The sequence below is a fragment of the Pseudonaja textilis genome, chromosome Z, assembly GCF_049901715.1.
Source record: "Pseudonaja textilis isolate UNSWEBS1 chromosome Z, rPseTex1.2, whole genome shotgun sequence".
In the NCBI taxonomy this organism is placed as follows: Eukaryota; Metazoa; Chordata; class Lepidosauria; order Squamata; family Elapidae; genus Pseudonaja; species Pseudonaja textilis.
This window is the reverse complement of record NC_142008.1, coordinates 101,411,100-101,438,212: the sequence shown is the minus strand read 5'-3', so window position 1 is coordinate 101,438,212 and position 27,113 is coordinate 101,411,100. Positions and strand designations below refer to the sequence as shown.

Sequence of the window (27,113 nt, the reverse complement as noted above, 5' to 3'; positions counted from 1 at the left end):
ATCCAAGTACATGCAAATGAAAGAAATCACAGTGTTATTAAAATGTACTAGAAATGGATTATAATAATTATCATTATTATTTCTTTCAGTGTTACTCTGAGGTAACAAATAAAAAGGCACTGATTAAAAAATGAAAACCAACATTTTAAGAAACCAAACCCAACAATAAAATCATTCTAGATATCAGCAAGAGAATACATAAAATAAAAATGTAAAATATGAGATCAAAGGAATGTGTATATTATTTTAGTTCAGAAGGGAATTGTGTGTGTTTTTTCTGTGGTGTTGGATAAAGGAGTTTCTTCAGGAGGCAGTTTTCAAATCTTTAAAACCAGGCAGGTTCATAACAGGACAAATGGCTCCTTAGATGGACAAGGGCTAACCTGTTTATAACTAGTGATCCACAAAGAACACATTCAGGATCCAGAGGGAACACATTCAACACATTTACTGCTACTTTTTGCTAGTAGCAGTAAAAAAAAAACACAGAAAAGATGGGTGTTTTCCATTGGACCTTTTCAAATTAGGAAGATTGAACTTTATGGCATCTAGAATGATAAAAAGAAACTTCCGGTTTGAAGGGCTTTGGCAACAGAAATCTGCGATCGTGTACGGTTTCTGTCTGGGCTCGCCGCTGGAGCGCCCCGAGCCAGCTGGTTTCAGGGCTAAGCCACCCCATAGAGGTGGTGAAGAGGGGGGAGACTGCCAACAGGGTTGAGGAGAGCCACATCTCTCCTCCTCAGCTGGCCATTACTCCCTTCCCCGAAGGCAGTTGTAGCGGTGGTCAGAAATGGCCAACACAAAGGAGAACTCGACCGGAAAAGAATGTGCAGGAGGAAGATAAGAAGTGAAAGTTTTGGCTGACCGGGTTAAATTGTAAAAGCAACAACTAAGGTTCCCTGGAATTTAAACTTACAAAAAATAACATCGCTCCCAAAGAAGAGTCGGAAGCAGCGAAGGAGAGTGAAAAGGGAAAGGTTTGGCTTTTTTTTCCTTCTCTCTCCTTCCCTATACTGACAACTAAGAGACTTAAATAAGAAATCAGAAAAATCCATTTTGACATCAATAGGCAATTAAGCTGAAAATAAAACAAAATGCCAAAGGGATAATAAAGATTTCTGGACATTTAAATTTTTCTTTTTCATAAGCAGGAAGGGAGAGAAAAAGAATAAGGGCAGGATCTGGAAGAGGGAGGAGACTGCCTGGAATTAAAAAGAATGTACAGTAAAACTTCAACAAGACTTCTAAAAGATACATTTTAACTGAAACTTTGCAACTAAATAGTAACCCCAGGAAGAGAAAGTGAAAAAAAGAGCAAAAAAAGAAACAGCTTGCGTGTATTTGGATTATTTGGTGATCTTTGGATTCTTGGTTATTATATTTGAATGACTAAAATCAATCGGGTGGTTGTTTAAAAATTTATACAATGACACCACTTCTGGATGAATTGAAAATGGAACTTAAAAAGTACAAAGAAGATGTACAAGTAGGGAAGGGTTCTTTTGGCTTCGTTTTTCAATTCTTAGAAATTGAGATTTCAAATTATGAGAAACAACAAGAAAAGACTGCAAAACAAGAAGACTGGGACAAAGAAGAAGCCATCTTTAATGAACAAGCAATTTTATGTGGGGAAGAAAAAGGAAAGGGGGGAAAGAGAATGGAGAATTTAAGACTTAAAAAAACAACCAAAGAAAAGAAAAATAATTCAAAAAATAAGTATAATACTGGAAAGCAACAGAAAAGGGGAATACAGAAGAGAGAAATAGAGGTAGAGAGACAGATGGGTATAAAGGGGAGAGAGAAGAAGAGAGGGAAGAAGGAAAGGAAAAGAAACTTCCCAAAGGAGTGGAGCAAGATATAGAGAAACAGGACCTATTTAGAGATAATGGGTGAAAATCTAACTGAAAAAGGGATTCTGTAAAGGTACATAAGATTACATTGTTATATTAGTAATAGAAATAACTTTAGAAAATTGGAAACAACATATGATTAAAATGAGGGATAAGATAGTGTAATTTAGTGAAATGTTTGTGAATAAAATAAGAGAAATAAAATAAATGAGAAAATTGAAGGAAGGAACGGGGACATTTTAATTAGTTAATGTTTTATAAAATATAAGTGAAGAGGGGGGAATTAACTATGGAAAGCTTATAATTGTTCCCATAGAAATATGATATTTAATTGAAAAGTAATGTTAAAGATGTTAAGACTTTAATGAATATTAGTATTAATGATAGAATTGAATTGGAATGGAATATTGTTTTAATTATATACATTTATAATTTTTTCTTTAAGAATACAGTGTGTATTTTAAGAATGCACCAAGCAGAATCTGAATGGAAGTTATGTATTATACTGAATGTTACAACTTTAGGGAGAAGATATAAAGGTGTCATACTCCAATCAGTAACTACAGAAGATATTTTGTTTAATGAGAAAAGATAATAGATAATTGAAACAGGACAGACAAAAAATATAAATACAATGATTTGAATTGAGATGAGATAATTAAAATAAAATTGAGAAAATTAAAAGAGGGGAGAAGCTATGCAGAAAATGTAAAATAGTAATAAGATACATGAACCTGAATTTGTGTCTGTACGAAGAAATGTAACCCGGGATTACGCTACTTTCAAAAAAGATGCTTTATTTGTATTTTTTTTTTCTTTGTGAAAACTCAAATAAAATTTACAAAAAAAATGATAAAAAGAAATTAGACATTTCTGGGGTCAAGATACCAGGTGTGACTCTGAGGTTGTGTTCACACAACACACTGAAATACCAGTATGGTCAGATTTATTTCAAATGTAGCATGTAATATGTATGGTCCAACTAATTGTAACTTATTCAAACAACATTTATTTATTACCTTTCTAAGCCCACCGAATACTCCCGCATTAGGTATGCAATATTAAACTGTTCAAAACAATATAACAAATAAAGAAGAATGATAAATGTTCTGGTATATCAATAAACACATAATTTGAGCAGGGGAAATTCCTATATGATGCCTATCACATGTATTAGCCCAAGATTGCATTTAAACAATGCAATCAATGTAGAGACTGCATGGGTCTGGGGTGGATGCTGTTCCAGAGGGAAGGCACAGCAAAAGAGAAGGTCCCCTTCCTATATTCCTTTGGATGACTTCATTTAATTAATGAGGTCCGAAGCATGGCAGTTCTGTCCAACTGTACAGGATGGATAGAAATACTAGAAGGCAGCTGTCCATCAAACAGCCAGGTCCACACCATGAAGAACTTTAACCAGAATCCTGAATTGTATCCCGAAACCAGTTGTTAACCAGTGAAGCTCACAAAACATAGACATATTATGCCATACCCATAATTCCCTGCATTGCTGCATTTGGCACCAGCTGCAGCTTCTGCGCGGTTTTGTAGAGTGCATTGCAATAGTTAACATGTGTGAGTGATTGTCAGGACACGAACAACTAAAGGGCCTCAGTCAGTGGTAGGATTCAATAATTTAACAACCAGTTCTCTGCCCTAATTATTTCTTCCAATAATCAGTTCACCAAGCTACTCAGAAAGTTTGCACCAGTTCGGTAGAACTGGCTGTTCGGTAGCCAGTTCTACCGAACTGGTGCAAACTGGCTGAATCCCACCACTGGCCTCAGTTAACATTTAAGCAGACCATAGCTTCATAATGCTACAATTATACTGTATTTAATATTGCCTTTTCTGAACTTGAGCCTTTATTGGACTACATCTACCATTGCTGTATTCTGGCTGGGATGCCTGGAGAGACAGGCTTTGTAATCCAATGATTTCTGGAATTTTGAAAAGGTGAAATACACCCCAAAAGTGTTTTTTTCCAAAAGCAATTGGACTTGCTTGTTTTTTTTTCATTGAAAAAAATTCACTTCTCATGCAAGATGCTTCTTCATTTTCTGGAACTGAAGAAGCTTCTTGGATGAGAAGCAAAACATTTTTTAAAAACCCAAGAAAGTCCAATGGCTTTTGCAAAAAGCACTTTTGGGATAACCGTGACCTGGATGATTGAGAATCTCCATAGACATTTGGCTGAAGTGCACCTCCATTGCATTTCACATATAAACAGACAGAAACTTCTGCCTCTAATTGTAAACCAGGAAAGCCCATATAGCAATTCATTTTTTTTTTCCTGAGTGCATATGAGAAAGAGACAGACAATAAGTACGGAGCTTCATTGGATTGGAAAGGGAAAAGCCAGCTAGTCCTTTGCAAAAGCTAAGAAACAGAACCTAGGATTAAGCTTGGTTAGCTGGCTTTCCCTTTCCAGTACAGTGAAACTCTTTACCTCCTCTCTGTCTCTTTCTCATTCAGAAAAGGAGTGGCTGAAGGGAAGAAGTCACAAAAACACCCCAATAAGCAGAGAGGGCAGGCTAAATCAAGCAGAGGGAACATTGAACATAATTAAGCAGCAGCCTCAGCACCATCTATCAGTTAAATGAATGCTGATGTCCCAGAAATTTGGAGATCAGGCTGTTTTTTCTTTCTTTCTTTCTTTTTTTCTGAAGAAGCCTGCTGAATAAGTTTGATCTGTGGATGAAGAAATGAACTTGCTCGCCAAATCCAGTGGATTTACGTACTGAAAATATTTTCCCTTCCTTCAAGAAAGCATCCAACTGGTCAATAAAAAAAAAAAATTCTTCTCTCCACTTTGGATGGCACCAGGATTCTGAGAAGGATGGAGGAATTGACCCAGTTAAGCAGCTTCCTAAGAGTTGCTTTTTGTTTCTCCTTTCTGAATATGGTCTGTGCTTTGGTAAGCCCCTTTTTCTCTCTTCCTTTTTCCTGTCGCAAGCAATAGGCACAGATTATTGGGATGCTTAGCATATCAGGCAGAAATAATCCCACTGAAATAGGGTTTGGGCACAAGTCCTGTTATCTTGATTTAACTTTACTTTAGGATTATACTCCCATTTATTTCAGGGGAATTTCTGTCTTGCTAATTGATTTTGTCCCTTATCTTACTCTGGAGTAGAAGCAGGTTATTTGAATTAAACGCCTGAACACTTGGCTAATAAAGCATGTAAAGAATTTCCCTTCTCTTGCTAGGACAAATTATTTTCTTTCTTTTTTATTTTATTGATTTTCTATTAAATACATTTCTTAGTGCTTAATAAACATCCTGTTTGTGTATTTAACTTGCTTAACAATATAAATTACATTTTTAATCTCCACCTCTTTTTTCCAACCATTGGTAAAATAAATTCCATGTTTCAAAATATTCTACATCCTCTTTCTGTTTAATTTTCAATGTCAATCCATCCATTTCTGCACAATCTAGTATCTTCTTGACTATTCCTTCATCTCTTCATTTTCCAATATTGTGCAAAAATAATCCTTGCTGCTGTTAAGACGTGTAATATTAAATACATACTTTTCTTGTCAAGTTTTCCTGATATTATACATGATAAAAACAATTCAGGTTTAAAATCTACATGTTTTCCTATCTTTTCTAACCACCTGTGTATCTTTGCCCATATTTTTTTGTTTTGTAAAAATTTCCCTTCTCTTGCTTGGACAAATTATTTTCTTTTGCCTTTCTCCAAAATTTTGACACAGCTTTGGTGAAATGGACAGGTTACATAGAAAACATGAATACATTTTTTGGGTTACAGCCAGTGGAGATTTTACTTTTGAATGATCCTGCCTCAGTTATGAAATGTTTCAGGGAATCTAGCTCAGCTTTCCACAACTTGGGGTTCTCTACTATATTGGACATTAATTATCTTTCTATGTGTGTCATCCCAACCATGGTCATGATTATTTTAGTACAGGTTGTCTGTGCTGTTTTATTGTTTTTATTTTTCAAAATGTTGCAAGCTATCTAGCATATGCTGGAATGAGTAGCCATAATAGATAAATAAATAAATAATCACCATAGCTTGTAAATCATAGTTATGACTTACTATACAACAAACCAGTCCTTCTAGTCTGTTCGATAAAGCACAGTTAAGTAAACTTATCTGGTGTGACATAACTATGATATCTGTCTAGCTACTGGTTGTTTTACAGTGTAGCTAAGCCATAGCGTTCTTTGCTTAGTATGTTGTGTAACCCAGGAATTGTACTTTGAAAACTGAAGTTTAGGCTTCCTGTTTTGAGTGAACCACTAATATAGGATGATTAAGAAATTTCAGCTTATTCATGTATAGACATCATCAGGAAACAAGCGACACTGTTTTAAATGAATAATTAAATAACAGAATCTATTTTTTATCCCCAAACAAGGCTCTAAAAGTTAATTTGCAATTAATAGCTTCTGCTGGTATGATCTACATGGTTTTCAAAGTCTGCTACATACATATTGTGCACATTTGGAAAATTTCAGAATTATTGTAAGAACTACATCTATACTGCCACAGTTTGCATTATCAGAAAGATTTTACTGTGATTTGAAAAAGATATTTTGTGTTCTCCAAGGCAAAAATATATGACTAGATATTAGATAAGGATTAGGAAGGTCCAAGTTTAAATCTTTGCTCTGCTTTCAGATTCATAGATTTTAGACTTTTTAGTCATAGTCTGTTCTATAAATTGCAATATATTTATATGGTATAAACACCCCATATTTTAAAAATAACATTGGCCACATTTGTTGAAAACTGGTGACATAATTTTCTATCATTTTCAAGATACTCAGAAACTGTAATGTAAGGCCTAACAATTATTTTTTTTAAGAATATCTCCCAATGCCCCCCTAAAACCAGAAAATCCTAATCTTACCCCCATTGCATTTATACTCAGCTGACCCCACTCTGGCCATTTAAAAGTGTCCACCTCTGAATACTGTATGACACCAATCATCTAATAAATGAATGATTTTGATTCCATCATGATACCTCAGTATAACATAGCACACAAGATTGTTGTGAGGAATCAGTTTGGAAGAAGGGGTACAACCCATAGAGAGCTACCCCTCCCCCCCCTGTAAATGTGTGGTGAAATTCTCCCTTATTTTTTACACTCTGAATAATTTGGGGATTCAGATTAAAAAAACCCACACAAATATGTGCTGAATAGTTGTGAAGTCTGTCTATAGCTCAGGCCTGTCAAACTGGTGACCTGCAGGCTATGCTCACCCCAGCTCCGCAAAGGCAAAAACTGTCACGATATGTCATGATACGTCACGTGACGCACTCAAGTTTGACGCCTATTGTCTATCAAGGTTATTTTCCAAGATGCATCTAATCCATTTTTAGTTTTATAATCTTAGCATTTGTTTTATGTACGAATCTAGTTGAGCCTGTCTAAAGAATCAGTAGCCCATCCAGTCCAGACCACAAACATGGAGAGGATACACTAATGTTTCTTGGAATTCTAGAGATCACAAACAACCATCAGAATAGCTGTGACAGCAAAATCAAATCTGCTGTGTGGGTGGCTACTCCTAAAATTCCTGGACTTAGGGCTAGAATGGGAAAATGAAAAGATTCCTAAAAAAAGACAATCTTCAAGGGATATAACCTTGAAATCATCAACTTGAATGCAAGAAAACTATAGTTTACTTGATTTACAAACATAAATATGCATGCCCCACTGCAATATCATATTTACATAATGTTGTGAAGAAAACTATATCCATGAAATTATCAGAAGTTAAGCTTGACTTGAAAGAGACATCAAGTAGTTACTGCTACTAGCTACTTATAACTTTCCTCCATAAATCTGCCCATTTTATTAATAGAATAACCTAAATTGATGGTGCTGATTTGGTTGGTTGGGTATGTCTAATTGCACTGAATCTCCAGAACAAGGTTTGGTAGTAAATGTCAATTCCTCCAATCTTATATGTATTGAAATAAAATCAAACACTTTATTCAAAAATGAAGCCACACAATCTAAAAAATAAATGAAGATAGATAGATAGAAAGATAGATAGATAGATAGATAGATAGATAGATAGATAGATAGATAGATAGATAGATAGACAGATTCTGACATACATACATACATACATACATACATATGTGTGTGTGTGTGTCAATCTCCAAGCAGTACATATGCATCTGTCCTAACTAGGAACAAGAATGAAGTATACAATATAAAAATACAGGGACAGAAGTACAATTGTAATATAACAAAATTATATAAAATTTAATACAACTAAATGAATTTAATGCATTTAATGAATTTAAATTTAATGCAACTAAATGAATCAATCTTCAACCATAAGCAAGGCGAACAGCATATTCAAAACTGGGGAACTTGGCTGGATCTATCTGGGTTCTTATCAGGCAAGGGGAGTGACAAATATTGTGGAAATTATGCTCTCTGGCCCAAAATGTCTGTGGGAGAAGGTAGAGGAGAATCATCCTTGAGTCCCTGTGAGGAGAACAACAGAAAAGCATAGGGCTCTAAGACTCTATTAAGTCATTACCTGTGTTACAAAGGCTGCTAGTTCAGATTTAGTTGAAATCTCTCAGAAAAATGTTCCATTTTATAGATATAGAAAAATCTTTAATGCAAGCTGCAATGAGCCTCCAATGGAAAGCTCATTGCCTTTCAAGACCACAAGGGGGCGTTTTCCTGTCTTAGATTCACAATAGTTTAAAGTTGCTTCTTCTTTCCACTTTGTTCATGTTGCAATAAACTCTGCCTGTTGACATAATTGACATATCACTGCCCTGAGAAGTGTTACCATTTGGTTTGTCTCTCATTCACATCTATACTTCAGCCGTGTTATGAGCCACCACAGCAGTTGATTCTGGGATTTTCCTAAATGCAAAGAATCTGTTATCTTTTACATTTCCTGCAGCTTGGAAAAATTAAAATCCAATCCACACAACTGATATCCACAAAAACGATAAACAGACAAGTATGTTGCAAGAATTTTATTTATTGATGTACTTGAAATTTGTGTTAATCCCACTTGGGTTTATTTACAAGCATTATTAGTTCCTGTTTACATTTGTCCCACAAGAAAAAAGGATGAGGGGGGGCGAAGAGAGGAAAGAACAAACAAAAGTAGTTCCAGTGGCTAAAGTTACAATTCTTGGAAGAACTGCAGGGATAGGACAGCTGTTGACTAAGGAGTTAAAACAGCAAGGTCCTGTAAAAGCAAGGATTTTTTTCAAACGTGACAACTTTAAGATATGTCGACTTCAACTCCCAGAATTCCCCAGCTAGGAGTTGAAGTCCATACATCTTATGTAGCCAAGTTTGAAAAACACTGATATAGTTGAAGAAGGCAATAATCCTGGTACTTCTCTCTTCCTTGCGGATTTCCAGAGGGTAGAGGAAATGTGTAACCACCCAACTCTGATTTCTGGAAGACTTGAATATAACATATATATTTGCAATTGCCTCAATTCCCCCTCTCTGTTTGGTCTGTTTGTCTCTGGATTGCTTGTTAACTTTAGTATGGAGTTGTTAAAAGCTAACCTGGAGAAGAGGTGCCTTGTTCTTTACTGGCTCAGCCGCTATGCATCCCTGTGTGATCTGTGAGAGCAATTGGAGAATGACTGGGTGTTAAGAGGGTGAGAGGTGTCACATAACGACGTAGGAATGGCAGAGTCTGCAGCAGAAGAATTTCAGAAGCTAGCAGGGAATCTCTGATATCTCTGCCAACTGATGGCGGTCACCTTAAACATTATTTCTATCCATCCACACAACCAACTAATTGGATGTGATAATTGCAATAAATACAGAATTTTTAGAACAGTATCATCATTAAAGAGAGTCCACATCTGAGCCCAAAGTTTTGGTTACTAAGCAAGACATTCGACAAGTGAGTTTTGCCCCATTTTATGAATTTCCTTGTCACAGTTATTAAATGAAGCATTGCAGTTGTTAAGTTAGTAAAATGGTGGTTAAATGAAACTGGCTTCCCCATTGACTTTGCTTGTCAGAAGGTTGCAAAAAGTGATCAAGGAAGAAGAGAGAGGAACCCGCCCCCGTTTACATCAAGGGGGGCTGTGTGGACAGTGTTTCCTCCTTTACATTCGTGGGAGTCTACCTCAGCAAAGATCTTACCTGGAAAATCAACACAACCCAGGTGGCCAGAAAGGCCCAACAGAGACTCCATTTCCTCAGGGCCTCACGAAAGAATAAAGTGGAACAATGACTGATGACCTCCTTTTATTAGTCCACAATAGAAAGTTTCCTCACATATTGCATTACGGTGTGGTATGCTGGCTTGACAGCCGTGGATAGAAAGACATTACAGAGGGTGGTGAGCACAGCACAAAACATCGTGGGCTGTTCCCTGATACCACTAGATGACCTCGCTAGGGATCGCTGCCTCAGAAGAGTGAAGAAAATTCTCAGGGATGATTCATACCCTGGTCAGCACTTCTTTACTGTCCTACCATCAGGTAGGAGAAATAGAAGCATAGCCAGCTGCACCAACAGCCTGAAGAACAGTTTCTACCCGCGGGCTGTCAGACTTCTGAACAGAAAATAACTTCAACATAGTATGATAGACTTGCAGGGCCAGCACGTTGTGCAATAAGGTCACACAATGTAATAAGATTGGGACTAGGTTAGGGACTTCTGTCCTTACTGTGAGTTGTGTTGGTGGGGATGCACAAAGGGAGGCTCAGCCAATCTCATTGTACACATGTTGTACTCTGACAATAAAGGTAATAATAATAACATATGACTCCTGGACACTGCTATAAGTCATTTGGCAAGCTTCTGAATTTTGATCATATGACCATGAGAATGCTGCAATGGTCATAACTATAAAAAGCAGTCAAAATAAGTTTTTTCAGTGCTGTTGTAACTTTGACCTGTCACTAAACAAACCGTTGTAAGTTGAAGACTACCTGTACTGTTGCTGCATTATTTAATATGTGCTTGTATATTTATTTATTTGTATCTCACATTATTTTTACAAATAACTCAAGGTGGTGGTGAACATATCTAGCACACTTCCCTTCTATTTTCCCCACAACAACAACCCTGTGGAGGTGAGTTGGCCTGAGAGAGAGACTGGCCCAAGGCCACCCAGCTGGCATTCATAGATAAAGTGGCACTAGAACTCATGGTCTCCTTCTGACTAGCCTGGTGCCTTAACTCTTGTTGCTGATGATCTTGGAGCAAGGTTCATGGTCCAGCCTTCTCCAACTTGATGCCTTCCACAAGTGTTGGGTGTCAGCTGGCTGGAATGCTGAGAACTGAAGCATTTGCACACCTACAAGATAGCAGATTGGGAAAGAGTGCACTAAGCTTTAACCTGATTTGCTGAACAAATAACAATCAGATGGGTTCACACATCTTAGCTGTAAACCTTATTTTACAGGTTGTGGTGGAGGTAAATAATACACTAAGAGAACTAAATTATAATGTAGCTTAGTAAGAATATGCAAACCCAATGTATTTCAATAATTTATAATAATTAAAATGTTACCCCACACTCACCCCCAAAAAACAAAAATTAAAATCCATGCAATTGTGGAACTGATACCTTTTATTATATTGCATGAATGATTTCCAAGATATGAACCTGTTAATCAGTCTCTCTCTCTCTCCCTCCCTCCTTTGATTTTATGACTCACATTCTGTTCATGTCCAGTCTGAAAAGCTTGCCTTCTATTCCTAGTGCTAAACAGTTGGCAGCATTGTCCCTGATGAATCTCCTCCTCAGCAGCTGGGCCTTCATCAGGGGCCTACTGCAGCTCCCCCACATGTATATACGCACACCCCAGCGGCTAGGAGGACACAATGGAAATTTCATTAATGTGAAAGTCTTTATCAAGATTTGCAGATGAGCAACCTAATTGCAGCTGATATCACTGGGGCCCACTTGAGTAATCTCTGGTGCTGCCTTGCTTTATCTTACTGAGCTCTCCTGTTTCCTGACAATTTTTACAGGAAATGAGTCAGTCCTTGACTAACACAATGCAATCTCATAGTCATGCTCTGAATATAGCTTTTTCATACATCTGATACCACCAGAAATCTTGGCTTCCTTGGGCTACCCCCTAGGGCTCATAATTAAGGGAGCACTTTTCAGTAGCCATTCTCAGATTGCTTAAGCGGTTAAGTATTTCTCTCAATCCCATCCCTGTCTATTTATCTATCCATCCATCCAATATCTCTAAACTAATCTCTATTTCTCCAACCTATATGCCTCCAGATTTGCTGGAGTTCATGTTTCCCAAAGCCTCAGCTAGCATGCTCCTGGAAACAACACCAAAATAATATGTGAATCCATATAGCCTTACTGATATCCCTACCAATATCCGATGGTTTTTGTTATTCACTGCAGCCTTACAATGCAATCAAAATAATCGCAATTGTTGCATGCCTTCAGAAGCAAAATTTTAATTTCTATATTCCTTGATTTACAACAATTTGTTTAGTGACCGATCAAAGTTACAAAAGCATCGAAAAAAGTAAAAAAAGTTTTTCACACTGACGGCCATTGTAGCATTCCCATGGTCATATGATCAAAATTCGGGTGTTTGGCAACTGGCATGTATTTGTGATGGTTGTACTGTTCAAATGACGTGATCATTCCTAGACAGCTTCCAACAAAATCAATGGAGGAGGCCAGATTAACTTAATGACCGCATGATTCACTTAACAGGTAAAGTGATTCCATTAACAATGTGGCATAAAATATCATAATATAAGATGCAACTCACTTAACAAGGTTTCACTTAGCGACATAAAGTTTGGGCTCAATTATGATCGCATGCTGAGGACTACCTGTATTTGCTTTTAATCTTATTGCAAATTTCCTAGAGTCTTGGAAGATGGACCATACGTGAATGAATGAAAACAAATCAATAAATGTAATATTTGAAAAAGGGGGGAAAGATGGTGAGGAATAAAGCTTGACTCCTGGTGGCTTGACACATACCCTGTTGTATTTTATGGGAAGCAAAGACTGAAGTATCTACTATTCCCTTCTTCCAGAATATTTCTATATTTTCCCTGCTTAGCATAAAGTCTTAGTTTTCCCATGGTCCCCATCCAAGTACTAATCAAACCTAATCCTGTCTAATTTCTGAAAGATCAGGAGGGGGTGATAGGTTTAACTTGCTGAAGCTATTGAACAATACATTACTCTGTTCTTCTAACATGATTTTGTTATGATTTTAAGCAGCAGAAACTACAGGGAAAACAAAATGTAACCCTGAATTATATAGGCCCAGTAATGTCAATAAAGCATATCAGTGAAGAAATGAATGGAAATTGCATGAATTGGCTAAAGTAAGTCTGAGAGTATCTTCTCAGGCAATTCCTAAAGGTGTGAATAATAAAAACACAGGAACTATGTAGTTACACATCAAGGCTAGGAAAGAAAATGAAGCTGTATAAACTATCAGTAATTAGATTATTGATAGAAATTGGTGCCACTGCTACCTGAAAGCACAGCTTGTGAAGAAGTTTCTAAGGCTCCCCAAAATCACTTGTCCCAGATAATAATGTATAAGATCTGTACATGTATGTATCAGACTCCCAATAAGAACCATCACCAGGTTTGAGAAAAACTGCTACTCAATTCCTGGAACCAATCAGGAAATGGAGCAGGGTTCATGAAAGCAGCGTGATTTTTCTTGCCAGTGATTTAGAATGCAATGACTTTTTCTTAATTCAGAATATGTAAAAGAGTCACAGAACTTTGGTATCTGGGAACTAGCCAATGAAGAAAAAGTCCTGGCAGCTGGATACTGTACAACAGATATTTCCCCTTCCACTTTCCTTAGAAATGTCAACTTCAGGTGATTATATCTGCTGTCTTCAGACTCCTTGAGTGCCAACCCATTGTCTCCATCCTATTTTACTTTCACTTTTGACTAGATATCCAAAAAATCATGATGAATGAGTGAATTAATGATCACTGTTTAGGACTGATTTTATTTGTGCTTCTTTGTCCAACTAACTTATGCCTCTCCCCACTCCCTCCTTCCCTCACTCCCTCTCTCTCTCTCTCCCATTATATCTGGTGTCAAGCTGATAGCTGATGTGGCACAATATCCTCAGAAGATCTTCCAGTGCAGACTTGATCACACTATTTTGTTTTTGAAATGAAACTCAAATAAAGTTGTATTTCTCTTTCCCAGGATTAGTTTGTGGAATGATATTTTATAATCCAGTTTTGGGAAAGAAGGGGGATGCAGCAGCCCCCTGTGTCTTACCTCTCCCTCCTTATATGTTTGGCAGGTGGATACTGATGATGTTCTAACCAAAGAAGAACAGATTTATTTGCTGAATGAAGCAAAATCAACATGTCACAATCAAATAAATGGCCATAAGGAGCAAATCCAAGGTACCAGCTTTGGTTATATATTGTTATAAAAACATTGGCTGTGTGTTCTAATGGAAATCCAAGATTTGCTGCCATTGTGGGAAAACTATGGATGAGTGCCAGTTGTGCTCCGAATTGATAATCCTTGTTGGTAATCCTTAATTTACAACTATTTGAAGTTATGATCTCTGTGGGGGCACTTAAAACCCAGTTTCGATAGCTGTTCAACCCTCCAAGGTCATAAGTCTACATTTACTTCTAGGTTTTGGCAAAACTGGATCCCAGTGAAGCAATGCTCTGTTTAACAACCATAAAGTCATAAAATTAGGCCTGGTTCACTTAACAATAACAACACTTAGTAACAGAGGTTCTTGTCCCAATTGTGGTCATAAGTCAAGGACTACCTGTAAATTCTTCAAGAACTATAATGCAAGCTTTCTACCCAGTTTAAGCACAGCACTAAAATAAGAGGCATATTGGCTATTGTTTGCATCATTTAAAACCTCTTTTTACCCCTCTGTTCACGGCTTTTTTTCTTTCCCACATCTCTTTCTCTTGACTTGTGAAACAATAACCTTGTTAGATGGTCATTGTTTACCTGAATGGGATGGAATCATTTGCTGGCCAACAAGCCTCCCAGGTAAAAAAGCAGCGATTCCTTGTCCAGACTACATCTATGATTTCAACCATCATGGTAAGTTTGCTATTATCGTTTCCCTCAAAAGCCTATAAGATCTTTTGGCAATTTGAGGATTTTAATTGCATCTTTAAATTTAACATTCATGTTTTTTAAAAAGTGAGTCTGACCCTGAAATTATAGAAGGCAGGAAATAAGATTTTCCTGTTATGGCCCTAAAGAAAATTGCACCCCCTGAGAATGTTTTTTGAACAATCATTTACATAGGATGCCATTCCATTTTCTTATGGAAAGAGAATGTGATACGATGGATAAGGTGTTGTACTAGGGCTGAGGAAACCCAGCCTCAGGTCCATTTTGGTTTGGTTTGGGGTCAGCCCAACTCAAATAGGGAGAACTCAGATAAATACAAATACATAATGCTATTATAAACTTCTGGAATAAAGGCAGTTTATAAAGATAATAAATTACTCCGGTTGCTTTCAGATACTGGAAGAAATTCAATCTATATAATAGACTCAAAGGAGAGTCAAAAGGTTAAGGTGGCATTAACATCATGTAAACAGATCCCTGTCCATTTTTATGTCTCTTTTTTAAGAATTATTTTTTATTGAACAGTTTTCCTCATTTTATAACACAATTTTCATTTTTTTTGGCAACACTTCAGTATCGGTATACATACAATTTCCATACATTTTTTGCTACACACACACACACACACACACACATTATATTCCTCTATATAGGTTATTCCACTAAAATATGTACAATATGTATTTTTTACTCTGAATATTTTCCCTTCTACATTTTATAATGCATATTTTACATTTTATTAATCTGCTGTAATATTTCATATTCTTTATTTATCTTTAGATTTACTATTTAATCAATTGTACCATGCCTTCCAAATCAAATAGCATTTTATGTCTCTTATATCCCCCAATCCCTGGGTTGTGGCCCACTATGAGGGACGTGGCCCCTATTTGCAGCCGGGCCGTGCAAGTGGCAGGCTTGGATGCATGTGTATACTCCACTCAACTTGTGCAAGTCGAGCTGTGCTTCCATGCACAGGCATACTGGCCCACTACTTGCATGGGCCAGTTCCCCTCCCACCCTGGCCACCAATCCGGAAAGGTTGGGGACTGCCTGCCTTATATCAGTGGCCCCCAACTTTTTTTGTCCCATGGCCCGGTACCAGCATCACAAAATGATCCACGGACTGGTACCGGCATCAGCACGCACGACCAAGGCAAGGCGAGCCGAGCAACCAGCCATCCAGCCATCCCCTGCTTCTCCCCGCCACCTTCAACTCCTCCTTTGTACCTTTGTCGATGGGCTTTTCGGGCTCTTGCTTAATCTCCTCCTAAAGCGAGACTCCACCGCCATCAGAACTGCTCTTCGTTCAAAGCTGCCCTCCCCCGATGAAACTAAGGCGCAAGGATTCCTTCAGCACCCAAACACCACTTTCCAACCAACGACTGACAAGCTCACCCAGAAGCACTTTCTCAAGTGCCGTCGAAACAAGATGGCGGCGCCTACTTCTTTGCGGCCTGGTAAAAAATGATCCATGGACCGCTATCGGTCCGGGGCCCGGTGGTTGGGGACCACTGCCTTATATGACACATGTAAAAAGGGTTGGCTTCATTCATTCAGTTGCATATGCCATCTTGACATATACACTTCTATGGTTGTTCTATATCAATCCCCAAGTGATGTAGCCCCAAATGATGAAGTCTGATTTAACTCATATCTAGTGTAAGTTTGTAAGTCAAACGTATCAATAAAGCATCTGACTGAAGCAAGGACAATATTCTTTGTTGTTTTTGCTGAAGAAATATGGCACTTCCTTTTTTTTACTGCAAAGGAGAGTTAAGCATATCAAAGTAACTTAGACAAAGTGTTTTTTACAAAGAAGAGCAAAATGGTGCTCTTCCTTTCCATTCAAGAAATGGAACTGTGCCTCTGTGCAAGGCAGCTTTCCTCATTATTCCTTGACTCAGTGTTGGGAACATTATTGGGTTTATCATTCTTTCATATAATGCAGCTAAGGAGCAGCACTTTGGCTAATGTCAACAGACTAAGCAATGACGGTAGGAGTTGAATGACAGATCACTAGGAAATCCCAGAGCAGAAGACTAGGTTTTTGAAATAAAGAAACCTTTTGGCAGAAAGCACTGGCAAAACATTTCCATTTTGTTTCTTAGTGAGCTACATCAATATGTCCACCAAGCCCCAAACAATTAACACTTACCTTTTTATCTTCATAAAAAATGGACTATTGGCAAGCCTTAGTGGAATTTCCTACTTTGATTAATTTGAAGGTTCTTTTGCCAGAGTGTTTGTAGAATATGGTAGAAAAAGTCAGAATGGTGGGGCTGACAGGGCAATCAAATTTTGCTTGTTTTTTGTGTGCATTGTGACAACATAAATGATGGGTAAGTTTTGATCATACCAGCATAGCTACCATCTTGATTGTTTGTGCTATCCCCTGCAGACAATCCCCCCTTTTTTGCCATATCGCTTTCCTCTTGTTCTTTATTTCAGGTCATGCCTACAGACGTTGCAATGATGATGGAAATTGGCAATTGGTCCCTAATACGAACAAAACCTGGGCCAATTACACAGAATGTGTCCTCTTCTTTGCCCCAGAACAGCAGGACCAAGAAAAGGTGAAAGTTTGCCATTCTTTGTTTGCAACAGAGGAAGGAGGGACAGCAGAAACCATCAAAGCAGGAGATTTGGGAGTTTTATGAGACCAGGAGTATTTCTTTATCCTTTCGGCCAGGCAAGATAAATCCAAGCAATTATTCAAGGAGGGAAAGAACTTGGCAGTGATCCTATAACACACATTAAATTATAAACCATGGTTAGCTTTCTAGCATTGACAGTCAGATTTGCACAGCTTACTAAGCCATACAGAATGATTTAAAAGCAGCATGTCCAACCTTTACACACCAGTGGGCACTTTAGGAATTTGGGGATTATGTTATGAAAACTCTCATGGAACAGCTTATTGTGTTCAGATTATTTATTTGTTCTGTCAATTTTCTGGGCTGATGGGTACAAGTTCAAACAGAGCATGGCATTGCATACTCTTATCTTTTTTTTAAAGGCCTCCTGGTTCTAATTTGGGCCTAAAATCAATATTGGAAATAAAGATTAGGTTCCATTTTAGTTTTTCAAACGAAAAATCAACATTATTTTATAACTGGTCAGGCATGGAGTTTAGTTGACTTCAAAATTGATGTTGCCAGACAGACTGGCACTCATCACTACTATATTAGGGATTTGGAACTTATTATCTGGTATAAATCTTATCCCACTCAATTAGGCAGGCCTCAAATCACTTAAAGAAGGATTATACATTTTTGTTATACTAAGATCACTCTGTGTCTCTGAGACGGGGGCTGAGGGGGACTTCCCTTTACACAATGTTTCAGTCAAAAATAAAGAATGGTTCCAAAAATTCTTATCCTGCATGGTTGTGCTTGGTTGGATATTTGGGAGTAACATCTTCCAAACAATGAGTGGACAGCTCCTCTATCCTTATTGGTCTAGAAACCAGATTTTTAGATCTAAAAGTAAAATAGAAATTAAAAAGCCACATTTCTTTAAGAGCCATTTTTTTAAATTTTCAAATAAATATATAAATCCAGGCAGAAACCTGTGTAAACTGAATCTTAACATTTCAGCAATAAACCCAACCAAATTCTATTAACAGAAATCTAATACTTAACTAACATTTTCTATGGACCTTTCAGAAAGAGAACTAATCAGTCAAAAGGCACTTCTGATAAAGGCTTTAATTTTTAAGTTCACATTGTAAACTTTTTCTAAACGATTTCCCTCATTATTTCTGATAACTGAAATCTAATAACTTGTGAAAATGACTTTTACTAGGGATCCTCTCTGCATTGTGGCTTAATATATATATATATATATTAAGGCTGCTTTGTTTAATAGCCAATTGTTTTAGAAACGAGCCTTTTTACTTGATCTGTTGACCAGTTAAATTTACAGCATCTTGTTTGGTTTGTTGACTTGAAAATTGAAGCACAATGAGACCTAGTTATTATTTTGGTGAGAATTCTTGAGGAACTTTATTGGTATCTAGACTAGGAAATTAAAAAAAAATGCAACAGGAGATGGCAGTAGTAATAAACTTATGTATTATTGCCATGATATTTATGTGAATACATTACTGGAATCTCTGTAAGTGACTATAAACTGACTCTAGGATTTACCTTTGACCTGATTTGTTGGACCTTTAATATATATTATTCCATGCTGCTGTTTCTGCTCAAATGAAATAGGTGGGACCTTTTTTTAAATACCAAGTTATCATAGTGATCTTAAAGATGCTTCATTATTTAGGTATATTTCTCTTTTCTTTTTCTAGGAGTTGTTTGACCGTTTGCACATCATCTATACAGTTGGCTATTCTATCTCCTTGGCCTCCCTTGTGGTTGCTATGTGTATCCTTTGCTTCTTCAAGTAAGGAAAGAAGTCTATTGTATATTCCTATTGCTGTTGTGTGGCTGTAACGTTGGCTTTTCCACTGTTGTAAACCAATGTAGTCAATGGATTAGGACCAAAACTCAGATAGAAGCCCTCTCTGGACATCGAAGTGGAGAAATCTTGGGTCTCTCCCGTGGTGGGATTCAAAAATTTTTACTACCAGTTCTGTGGGCGTAGCTTGGTGGGCATGGCAGGGAAAGGATACTGTAAAATTTCCAGTCCCACCCCACTCCAGGGGAAGGTTACTGCAAAATCCGATTCCCCCTACCACTAACCTGCTTTCCAGTTCCATTTTCCTATAGAGGGCAACAAGAAGACCCAGGCGATCAGCCGGGATTCAGGAGGCAGAGAATAGATGGAGGCGGGGCCAGTTAGAGGTGGTATTTGCTGGTTCTCCAAACTACTCAAAATTTCCACTACCTGTTCTCCAGAACTGGTCAGAACCTGCTAAATACCACCCCTGGGTCTCTCTCAGTTAAACTAAATGGGTGTTTTTCAAAGTTGAAGTCAAAGACTTGTGGACTTCAACTCCTAGAATTCTCTAACAGCATGGCTGACTGGGGAATTCTGGGAATTGAAGTCCATACATCTACAAGTTGCCACGGTTGAGAAACAAATATATAGAAGGTAAAAGTAGAGGGAAGCTACATCATATATGTCTCCTTGGAAGAAAGACTAGATTAAAAATGTAACTAATGGGTAAATTAAATCTTTCCTGTGTGTTTTGTATTAAAGGCACCTTCACTGCAATCGGAATTATATCCATCTCCACCTTTTTGCCTCTTTCATCTGCCGAGCTGGGAGCATCTTTGTGAAAGATATAGTTTTATATTCTACCTTCCGCCCAGAAGGACTGGTGAAAGGACAAGACCATGATTGGGATGCTGAAGAGCTAACCCTCACTTTGGGACCAAGAACCCAGTTGGTAAATTTCATGACAAGGAATTCCTTGGTGACTTCTTCCCCCAGTGATCTGACATTGCTTCAAGCAAATTTGTTTTCATCCTGTTTGTTGAATAATCTACAGTAATTGGTGGTTAAAGAAGCTTATTCAGTTGCATTCCTCAAGCCCTGGGAGTCGGGGTTGTTTTCAAAGAATAGTTCCTGGTAACTAATAGTTAAGTTACATTCTCCAGTTTAAAAGGACAAGTCCTTATAGGTTCCATTATTCATAAAGGCAGAAAAACAACAATACAATCTTTCAAGCAATGTCACCAGGTTGCACAATAAGTCACACAAGTAATTATTCCTAGTGTAAATTCAAAGTAGCACAATTAATATAGTATACAAAACATGACAACTCATAGTACAGGTAGTCCTCAACTTGTGACCACAACTGAGTCCAAAATTTCGGTGGCTGAGACATTTGTTATGTGAATTTTGCCCCATTTTATCACCTTTCTTAATATAGTTATTACGTGAATAACTGCAGTTGTTAAGTTAATAACACAATTGTTAAGTGAATCCAGCTTCCCCATTGACTTTGCCTGTCAGAAGGTCACAAGAGGTGATCACATGACCCCGGGACACTGCAACCATCATAAATACATGCCAGTTGCCAAGCATCTGAATTTTGATAACATTACCATAGGGATGCTGAAATGGTCATGAGTGTAAAAACAGTCATAAATCACTTTTTTCAGTGCTGTGGTAACTTTGAATGGTGACCAAGCGACCTGTTGTAAGTCAAGGTCTACCTGTATTTGCCAGAACACCTTAATAGAAATTCTGCATTCACTACAGCAGTACCAGGAACTGTGGTGCACAGTGGTTAGAATGCAGTATTGCAGACTAATGCAGTATTGCAGACTAATTCTGTTGACTGCCAAGGATTTGATCCTCACTGGCTCAAGGTTGACTCAGCCTTACATCCTTCCAATGTCGGTAAAGTGAGGGCCCAGATTGTTGGGGGAAAAATGCTGACTCTGTAAACTGCTTAGAGAGGGCTGTAAAAGCGTTGTGAAGTGGTATATAAGTGTAAGGGCTATTGCAATTGCTATCAAATGTTTGGAGAAAAAGACATTAGACACTTTGCATGATCATCTTGGCAGCTGCTTGACACTGAAGACAAAATGTTAGAGGAAGTAGAGTTGAGTTTGATCTAGTAAAGCAATTTTAGAATTGAATAATTTGCACTGTATCTATAGGAACAGACAGGATTTCAAGAAACTGAAATATCAGAACCCAAAAGCAGCTACAAACTCTTAGCTGTGCCAGTTTAGCCAAAACTCATGTGGTATGTTTCTCCATTTCTCCAGGCAGGTTGCAAAGTAGCAGTGACTGTCTTCCTCTATTTCCTGGCTACCAACCATTATTGGATCTTGGTGGAAGGTCTCTACCTCCACAGTTTAATCTTCATGGCTTTCCTGTCCAACAAAAGCTACTTGTGGGCCCTCACCCTCATTGGATGGGGTAAGAACAGTCCAGTTTGCAGGTTATCCTCTGCTGTTATCCTTAGCTTATCTGTGACTCTGCAAATTGGATTAGCAGCTTCATGTAGAGATATTGAAGGATGTGGGTAACATAAAAGTCTTTTAAACTCTTATAATTTCAGCAGCAGCAGGAGCAGCAGCAGCAGGGGAAATCCAAAAAGTCAAAATGGCACCCAGAATTGTGCAGTTAAAGGCACTGCTCCTTTTTCATGGGATACAAGGGATGAGGCTTTGATTATAAGGTCATGATCATTATCTTCTTTTTTGCCCCAAGGATGTCCCTGATTACTTCAGTTTTGCTCTTGGGCCACCAGAACTGTCTCTGGTGCCTCTTACTAGTGTGTCTGCACTAACATTGTGATTCCCCCGCTTACTCAGTATCAGCTGAGGGATATCAGGTGTTGTATTCTCCCCTAAAGGTGCCTTGCGTTCCCAACTTCTTACTATTTCTCTCACCCTTCAGGATGAAATGATAGGTATGGTGTTATTCTGTTAGTCTGTTTTTCCCTTGATGTCTTGTTAAGATATCACTGGAAACTCAGATCTCTTTCTGCTTGTTTTTCTTTTTCTTCTTCCTTTGAGGGTCACCTGCTGTCTTTGTATCTATCTGGGCCGGTGTAAGAGCATCTCTGGCAGATACACAGTACGTAGCTTCTACTTTGCTTACATCTTACCCTGAGAGATTGGAAACAAACTACCCTCACCATAGTCACAGAGAAGGAGTAGGGACTAGGGCAGGGCTATCAAACTCCCAGCCCATGAAACCGGATGCATCACACTACACACATGCCCAGTTTAGTGAAGGAGAAAAAAGTCCCGATATGTCACGTGATGTTGCCGTGATGACAGGAGTTTAACACCCTTAGTCTAGGAGATTAAATCTCCAAATTTCAAACGGTACTCAAGGTGTGCATTCCAGGTATTTCGCTTAGAACCCACCAGGTTATCTGCCACTCTCATTTTTTTACACACATATAGAGATGTGTAAGATGGATGCCATTTATAATTGGCATCAAAACAATGCACCATCTTCCAGGATCATTTTAAACCCTTGAAGAAGGCCGAAAGCTTTCTTAGAAAGTAGACTCAATGGGTATTTCAAAAAGTCTACCTGACCGGAAAAAAAGAGAAGAAAGAAGTGTGGATATTAAAAATCCTTTTTTGCAATTGTGGAGGAGTTTGGGGAAAGAAGGTAAGTCATATTCTGGTTAAATTAACTGTCGTGGCTGAATGCAAACCTCTCTTTGTCAGATGCTGGGACCTCAGTGCTGGAAACATGAAATGGATCTACCAGGTCCCAATCTTAGCAGCGATTATGGTAAGAAGGGTAAAGAATGGCTGGGAGTTTGGTAATACACGTTTCCTGTAGCTGAGTAACTAATCCATATTTATAATGGTTGAAATTAGTTTTAAAATAACACATGGCATCTTTCATATATATCACTTAATCTTAAGTTTTAGAGTGGTCCATTGGATCTGCATTGTTTATTAAGAATTAGGTCTTTCTGGAATTTTATTTAGTCCTGATGCTTTTTGGGTTGTAAGTTGAAGCTGTACTATTTCATAATTGTTTGGGATGGGAGTTAAATAGCCATTAAAATATATTGCTACCATATGCAGATAGTCCTCAACAAATGACCAATTGGGGTCAGAATTTCCATTGCTAAACAAGGCAACTCTTAAGTTGTACCTGATTTTCTGACTTTTTTTCCCCACTGTTATTAAGTGCAGTTAACTGCAGTTAATTAAATAATCCAGTCATTAAGCAAATCCAGTTTGCCCCATTGGTTTGGCTTGTTGGAACTTGGAAGTCACTTGGGAAGATCCTAAGTGGTGATCGCATGAACCCCAGATGCTATAACCCAGGGGTCCCCAAATTTGGCAACTTTAAGACTTGTGCACTTCAACTCCCAGAATTCTCCAGCCAGCTATGGGAGTTGAAGTCCACAAGTCTTATAGTTGCCAAGTTTGGAGACCTCATGCCAGTGGCCAAATACCTGAATTCGGATTACATGGCTGTGGGAATGCTACGATCATTGTAAGTACAAGGATGGCTTGTAAATCACCTTTTTAATGCCATTGTTATTGTGAATGATCACCAAATGAATGATTGTAAGTCAAGGACTGCCTGTGTAGTGTAGAGTGGGGGTCTCCAACCTTGGCAACTTTAAGGCTGGAGGACTTCAACCCAGCTCCGCTGGCTGGGGAATCCTGGGAGTTGAAGTCCTCCAGCCTTAAAGTTGCCAAGGTTGGAGACCCCTGGGAGGAATAAAGCAACTGTATAATTCTACCACTATATGAAATGTCTGTCTCTGTGTTTCTGTGCTGCTGGCAGGTGAATTTTTTTCTTTTCCTCAATATTGTGAGAGTTCTGGCATCCAAACTATGGGAAACAAACACAGGGAAATTAGATCCACGACAACAGTACAGGTATGTATTTAGGCACAGCTGAACTAGATTTTCTCTGTTAGCTCTGCAATAAACTATTATTTCAGTTCTTTTAATTGAGAATGTTAACATCAATCTTATAGACATTCTGGAATACAATGGTCATTTCCATTTTATAAACTATGTTTTCATCACTTTAGATTGCTTAAAGCAAGGGTCTTCAAACTTGGCAAGTTTAAGATTTGTGGACTTCAACTCCCAGAATTCCTGAGCTAACATGCCTGGAGGAGGAATTCTGGGAGTTGAAGTTCACAAGTCTTAAAGCTTGTCAAGTTTTTATTTGTTTAAAAAAGAAATCCCCTATATTACCAATAACTATTAAACAGACCCCAATTCATAGTAACCAAAATAAACTTGGATCTAGGGCAGGATTGGGTCATCTAAAGACTAGATACAACCATCCTGCTTCTCATTTCTAGCTCCCAAAGTAATGTAAAGCAGGCAGGTCTGGTTTGAGTGTGTATGTATGAGTGAGTCTTGTGGGGGCTTTAAGTGGCCAAAATGTACCTCTTAATAAAAATACAAACATCAGACTGGGAAAGTTTAAAGCATCTATTTCTCCCCTTTTATAATTTTTCTAACAAGAGTGCAAATTCTAGTCTTACCCACTCTAGTAATCCTGAATAGCAGTGGTCTCCCAGCTGGTACCAGGGACCAGTTCTGTGGGGAGAGGTTTTTCCATGGACCAGAGCGGGCATGGTTTTGCGTGCTCCCTGCATCTCATGGATGGGGTCTTACTTGTGTGACCTGGTTTCCAGCATGCCGCAGACAGGTGCCAGTCACAGACCTGGGTACCCTTGGTGTATAAGTCAACAGGAATGCTCTCCTGCAGTGGGGTAAGAAGTGCAGTCTTGGCTTACTACTGTAATTGTTTCTTCAAGCTTTTAGTCTTTTTAAGGGTCAAACTTTCACTAGCCTTATTATCAAGCATTCTGTTTTATTTTAAACTATGCAGCTTCTGGGAGTTGAAAGTCCATACATCTCAAAGTTGCCAAGGTTGAAACACTTTTCTGGAGAACCCGGGGTGGGTGGGTGTGACAAGATACCATAAATACTCCCTCCATCCTGCTATTTTCAGAAAACTATTGAAGTCAACCCTAGTCCTGATGCCTCTCTTTGGTGTCCATTACATGGTGTTCATGGCTACGCCTTACACAGCTGTCTCCAGCACACTTTGGCAGATACAGATGCATTATGAGATGCTCTTCAATTCTTTACAGGTGAGTTTTTGCTCATGAATCTTGCTTTTGAATCACTCTATTTCAACAAGTTCTGATTTTTGATTTGTCTCTGTCTCTCATTAGGGCTTCTTCGTGGCTCTAATTTACTGCTTTTGCAATGGTGAGGTAAGACTTTGCAGCTATGTTTATGTAGACACAAACATGAGCATGTGTATAAAATTGACTTTTCTCTTCAGAGTTTGCATAGATTTTCAAGTGAAGCCACCAGTTTATTAACTCTATCTGACTTATATTTCTCTTCCAGAAAAATAATACTGCTTTGCATGAAATATTTACATTCCCCAAATAGAGTTTTGCTAAAAGCCGTGCTTTTTGGCCCAGCATTCTTTTTTCTGATTGACTAGTTGATTGCATATAATTTGTATTCCAACCCAACCATTAATCCTGAGCTCAGAATTCTAAAATGTAAAGGGTGAAAACCTTCACAAAGAAAACAATTTCAACATAACCTTAAAACTAACTACGGCCAGAAAAAAACCCCAACCAACCTATTCTCTAGTCTGTAGAGATTCTCAATCATCCAAGTCATGGTTGTCCAAAAGGTACTTTTCAGGAGGCAATGGGACTTTGCTTTTTTTTAAAGTTTTGCTTCTCATCCAAGAAGCTTCTTCAGCTCTAAACTTCCAAGTGCTTCAAAGACCCTCTAAAAGGATACGAATAACCAGCTGTCTGCAAGGAATATAAATCCTTCCATTCCCCACTGTCTTGTCAGAGCTGAAAAAGTTTATTGGATGAGAAACGAAATGTCTTCAAAAAAGAACCAAGCAAGTCCAATACCCTCCTGAAAAAGCATCTTTGGGACTATTCGCCAAAGGCTGAGATAGAAGAGGATGGTGTAAACTCCTTTTCTGAAGACAGAAAGGGGACCATTCTGATGGGTGGGTGGGGGGGGGGGGGGAGAAGCTGATGTCTCACTCTAATCCAATAGATGACCTCTCTCAACATGATTACGTTATTACGTTAAACATGGAGAACAAAACTGTATATGAGCCCTGTGACATCCCACATAGGAGTAGCCAAGGATACACTGACTAGACCAGGGATGTCAAACTCGTGTTATCACATATCACATGTTTTCCCCTTCACTAATATGTGCCTGGGAGTGGCCAGCACGTGATGCATCCGGCCAGGGGTGGGATTCAAATTTTTAACAACTGGTTCTGTGGGCGTGGCTTAGGTGGTGGGTGTGGCTTGGTGGTCATCTGACTGGGTGGACATGGCTTGGTGGTCATGTTATTGGCTGAGTGTGGCCAACTCAATATCACTCACATTGAGGCATGCATCTCCTCCTGGCCTCTCATGACTGTAGGGATGCTGCAACAGTCATTACATATGAATAATGGTCCTAAGTAACTTTTTTCAGAGCCACTGTAACTTTGAATGGTCACTCCACACAAGCAAAGTACCAGCAAAGGAGGGGAAAAAAACTCCAGAGATGTTCCTGAGACAGGAAGTCTAGTCTTGCCAAGAATGTAATAAAGGTTAACAGAGAGGCAGTTTCTGTAAGCAACACCAGAATGTTTCCTTCCTGCCTTCCTTACAGGATTAGGCCAGTAATTTCTTCTAACAACCGGTTCTCCGAACTGCTTAGAATGTTAACAACCGGTTCTAGTGAATAGGTGCTAA

General features: G+C 38.4%; 1 protein-coding gene across 1 annotated transcript in view; it reads left to right on the top strand.

Moving 5' to 3' along the window:
* Positions 1-4,414: 4,414 nt before the first annotated feature.
* Positions 4,415-27,113, top strand: part of LOC113442850 (parathyroid hormone/parathyroid hormone-related peptide receptor-like) — a 24,788-nt gene continuing 2,089 nt past the window's right edge. The window contains exons 1-12 of the mRNA XM_087916962.1: positions 4,415-4,767; positions 14,127-14,232; positions 14,795-14,905; positions 17,393-17,517; positions 19,248-19,342; positions 20,102-20,291; positions 21,625-21,778; positions 22,381-22,441; positions 23,050-23,116; positions 24,134-24,228; positions 25,325-25,466; positions 25,551-25,592. Of these exons, the coding sequence (XP_087773088.1) occupies positions 4,690-4,767; positions 14,127-14,232; positions 14,795-14,905; positions 17,393-17,517; positions 19,248-19,342; positions 20,102-20,291; positions 21,625-21,778; positions 22,381-22,441; positions 23,050-23,116; positions 24,134-24,228; positions 25,325-25,466; positions 25,551-25,592 (1,266 nt within the window). The 5' untranslated portion in view covers positions 4,415-4,689. The remainder of the gene's footprint in view (positions 4,768-14,126; positions 14,233-14,794; positions 14,906-17,392; positions 17,518-19,247; positions 19,343-20,101; positions 20,292-21,624; positions 21,779-22,380; positions 22,442-23,049; positions 23,117-24,133; positions 24,229-25,324; positions 25,467-25,550; positions 25,593-27,113) is intronic.